This window comes from Volvox carteri, assembly GCF_000143455.1.
Source record: "Volvox carteri f. nagariensis unplaced genomic scaffold VOLCAscaffold_39, whole genome shotgun sequence".
NCBI lineage: Eukaryota > Viridiplantae > Chlorophyta > Chlorophyceae > Chlamydomonadales > Volvocaceae > Volvox > Volvox carteri.
In genome coordinates, this window is record NW_003307582.1 from 878296 (window position 1) to 882965 (window position 4670).

At 53.0% G+C, this 4670-nt stretch overlaps 1 protein-coding gene across 1 annotated transcript; it reads right to left on the reverse strand.

Moving 5' to 3' along the window:
• Positions 1-945: 945 nt before the first annotated feature.
• Positions 946-2394, reverse strand: myb2 (transcription factor Myb2; the record flags this gene model as incomplete). Its single annotated transcript, XM_002953959.1, has 3 exons — positions 946-978; positions 1833-2091; positions 2357-2394. Coding segments are annotated over 3 exons (330 nt in total), but the record flags the coding sequence as incomplete, so codon positions are not given.
• Positions 2395-4670: the final 2276 nt, after the last annotated feature.

Genomic DNA, 4670 nt, shown 5'->3' on the forward strand with positions numbered 1-4670 from the left:
ACGGGATGAAAAGTGACCGTGGCCGCGACTGCCTCTTTCATCAGCCGCTGTGACCGATGTCACAGAGCAAGAGGTACTTGTGCGCGCGACATGGAAAACTGCGACGAATCGCACAGGCATATCCTGGATGCAGTGCTGGCGTGATCGATACAGCGGGCGTTACGATGAACGGTACGACCAGCGTTGCGACCTTGGGCCACTCGCATGTGTTATGACGAGCGTTAAAGACCGTGGGTCGCTAGGCGAAGCAGGAGCACGAGCCGCCGCGTCAGGCAGCAGACCAGAAAACTGAAGTTCCACATTGCGCAAAGTCAACACCCAAACCCCCGGCTAGGCTTCGTGGACCGGTAGCGCATAACCATCGAAGCAGCGGGCACGCAGTGCGAAAAATCTTCATTTCGCTACGGCTTACGGCTTCCTTCCACGTCCACAAATGCAAAGCCCGCACCTTGCGGAGTGGCAAGGTTAGACCTTTCCGTAGCCCAGGTTGAATTAAAACAAAGCGCGCCGCGCGAGTTTAACTTTTAGTACCAACTTGGCTGCGATGTGTAGAGCAGTTGCTAATTCGAGCGGCAAAAATGTTTATTCGCAACCGCTAGACCAAAGCAAAGCAAAGCAACACATATGCGCTGGCCGGCAGGTCAAGGTGCGCCCGCCGACAGTCCAGATATACATCAGAGCCGCCATGCCGCATTCACTGCACAATGCCATGATTGCGTGCCCGGCTATGCGAATCCAGCAGAGCTTCGCACCCCTACAACCGCCAGCCGGTCCTACAGCGGCTCTCACTTCACGCCCCCACCTGCTCGCACGCCGGGCCTTGGTTCGCCGGCCGCCGCCCTGGCCACCCTTACCCCCTGAACCGCCGCTTCGCTTCCGGGGCGGCACAGCCAGGTTTAGTGTGTCCAAGTACTGCTTGAGAGGCCCTCCAACCTCATTATCGAGGAGCCGCTTACGAAGCGTGGCGTTCCAATGATTCTGCGGCACGGAATGGGAGTGGAGGGCTGGAGACACAACCACGTGGCGTGCGACTCGATGAAGCCCGTGTACGCAAGCACACCTAGAGAAAGCGGGTGGGACCCTAGGTTAGTACGCCAGCAGTGCGGGCACATCTGAGTACCGCTGAGGAGACGCCGAGGAGAAGCTGTGATCCATGCAGCAGGCTAACGGCGAGAGGGCGGCGTGGATGACATACTAAGGGTTAGGAACGGCGCAGGGGCATTGGTGCGAATAGCGAAATCTTGGAACGTAGATGGGAAAATAGTTTTTTGATGTTCGTGGTATTGCTCGATTTACATGAATTGAATTTAGCTTGCCATTCGCGAGGCCAAGGCGGCTTTGTGTCCAAGTTGATACAACTCATCGACAGCCAAGGCTTCGGATCAGATATCTACGACTTTTTATCAATATACATATATCCAGCTGGTGATAGACTTCAAAGAAAGCAGGTGCGGCGGCTCTCAACCGAATATCGTTCAACTTCAGTAACCTTGATAGGAGAAGCAGCAGGATCTGTGTAAAACAGTGTAATACCAGAACTGGAAAGCCATGATGGTTAAGACTGAACAACAAAGACAAGAAAATTTCACGTGTTAGGGCCCTCGACCGTGCGAGAGCGCGCCAGGGTGTGACGTAAAAGGGGAAAACGAATCTACGCGAAAGGCCAGGGTACTGTAAATTGGGAAACGAGTGACCCTTTCGTCATAAAAATTGATACAGTTTGATGTAGTGCTGCTGGGTACAGCAAAGACGTTGTTTAGTCAAGCCAACTGCCCAGGAATGCAAATACGCAGCAGATTAAGACAGTTCATGCGCAAAACGCAACATCGCACCTTAACCGCATTTTCGCTGCGGCCTGGGATGCAGCGAGCGATGTCGCTCCACTTGTTGCCTAGCCTCCTGTGTGCATCTGCCAGCAAGATCTCCTCCTCTGGTCCCCATGGACCCTTGCGAAGTCCAGGAGAGAGGTGATGATTCCATCTTTCACGGCACTGCTTGCCGATGCGCCCCGTCGACTCTGGATTCTTCATTAGTACGTTTAACGCGCGTGCTATCGGGCTCCAGTTGCCCTCCCCGTATTCCAGCACCAGCCTGCGACCAGCAAAAACAGGCAATGGTCCTTGTAAGGAAACAACACATTTCGTGGGGAGATAGGCTTGAGCTCGTTCCCGGCCCAATCCTCTAGGATGGCACCTTCCTGCCACATCACCCTAAGCGAATCTACTCGCCAGCCAAGATACAACAACAAATCCTTTTGGGTTGGCCCGCAGGCCGCTCCAAGCGTAGGCTAAAAGCGTTACAATCAACGGATATTGTCATGAATGTGATCAAATTCCACCAAAGCATAATACATCACCTGGCTAGGTGAGCATCTTCTTCCGCAGTCCATCCGCCTGCTCAGCAAACGAGTCGCAAGACGAAAGGATTTTCTTGTTGAGTCGAGCGGCGCCCAAGGTCTTGACGAAAGGGGACTTGCAACCCGGACAAAGGGCCTGAAGATAGACATGAACAGAAACAAACTCACCTTTTTGTTTGGCGATCGGATGCCTTGGGCCTGCGCAGCGCTTCGACATTTTTTGTCGGGCGCTGGCAGGCTCAAGGCTGACAAGGCTCACACCACCACACAAGCAGAAAGCGCTCTAAATAGCATCAACATAAGCAGCGTTTCTCATAGGGCTGGCTAAGTGCGATGGTTCGCGTGCAGTGCTGTCCTCTGAAGGCTTGCTGTGCCTGCAACACCCTAATTCCTCAACCTCATGGCAAAAACAATGATGGCGCAAAGGGGAGCACAAACCAGGCGCCCAATTATGTGATATGAGGTTAGCCGTTAAAGTTAAGAGGTACTAAATGCACTGCCAAGGCCTTTCACAACGAAGCCTTGCACCGAAACAACTATTTTGCCTATGCTCTCAACATTGTTCGACCATTTTATAATCCTACATGAAGAAAGTTAGGATGAAAGCTTGGGAACGGCAGATTCGTAGGCCTGTCCAAGACGACTGTTTGCCGTCCGTCCACCCGTACGGAAACAAAGACCTGAGAGAACCTACGCCGAGTTCAACGAACTATCACATGAAGATTATGGCAATTTGTATGTTGAATGTCATGGATGACCCCAAAATAGTATGGAGCTTGCCATGGTCCAGCCGACTTTGCAGGACTCTTCCACAGCTGAGCAAGGTTTGTACTGGGCATTTACCATAGCTCATTTTATTTAATTATGCGATTGTTTCTTCCTTGGATGTTACACAAGCCTGAAGGAGAACCACGGGCCAAAAATTCGTTATTCGCAAAGGACGAATCCTGGACCGTCCTGGCAAAGTAGCTTTTAGCCCCGTATCTATTCATTCTTTGTAATGGCCACACTGATTTCACTCAGTGATGGATGCCGAGAGCAGCTATCGCTGCAACCATGTCCCCCGGGCCTTCTCAAGCGGCGCAAGCTGAAGAACCTGGGATCCCGCATTAACATGAAGGCGTTTTAAGTACAAAGGGCGATGCTACCTGGCGTCCTCGTCAGCTTAGTGCGGATGGGGTTGGACCCCCTGTAACTGCACAGGTTTCGAGCTTTGCGGTTGCTGCCGAACAAGCCCCGATGACCCAATGACGGCTATAGTCAACTGTCCTGAAACCTCTCAGTTATGCGACATCTATAATTTTCTGCCTTGAAGAACCTAAATCCGGCTTCCGAGCTGCTTGGGAGATACTCCTCCAAGGATTCTGCGGCCATCCGCGATGGACCCGGGGACATCAAGCGCCTACAAGCATGCCTTAGCTCGCAGCGCACCTGTTTCGCCATTAGGATTGCAGCTGATCCAATATGCGTTTGTACATACGTGCTCCAGTTCGTCCCCAAGCCCACACGGTGGCTCTTAAAAGCTCAGTCAACCCGCACTGAAATGGCCCGTTCCTTGTTGCTAAGCCGCGGAGAAAGATATATCGTCGATCGAAAGAGAGAGCTATCTGGTCGACATCCTGCGCCATGGCCCTAAACTTTTGAAGCACCGCCATCGAACTAACCAAGGCATTCCACTGGCCTCACGAGAGCCCGGGAGCAACTCCTCCCTTCGCCGACGGTAGTGGTGGTAGTGGTGATGGTGATGGTGATGGTCGTGGTGGCGGTGGCGGTGGTGATGGTGATGGTGATGGTGATGGTGATGGTGGCGGTGGCGGTGGCGGCGGCGGCGGCGGCGGAGGCTTATTACCATGATGCCGGTGGTGATGGCGGTGGAGAGTGGGGATAGTGGCGGTGGGTGCAGCGTGAAAGCTGGTATGAGTTGGTGATGGCCGTGACTGTGGTGATATAGCAATTTATTACAAGGTGTTGTGTGTATTACATGGTCGTGGGGGTGCGTACCCAGTACCTGCAAACCGCCCAATACGAGCCGAGGGCTCAAGGCTGCCAGATCGCCTATCGCGCGCTTCAAACAAAGCAAGTAATAAAGGAGACTAACGACCAAAGGGAATGATAGAGTGCGGTAGAACCACATACGTTCCAGCATCTTCGCTAGGCGTTCAGGTTCCCACTTCGTAGCGTCCTTCATTTGCTCAAAGCTGAGTGGCGAGGTGGCACACACACTTGCTCAGACCCACCAGATCCCGTGCTTCGCCCCTACTCCTCCAGAAAGCCCCACCAGCTTTTATCTTCCCCCCAAAATGGTGTTTTCAAC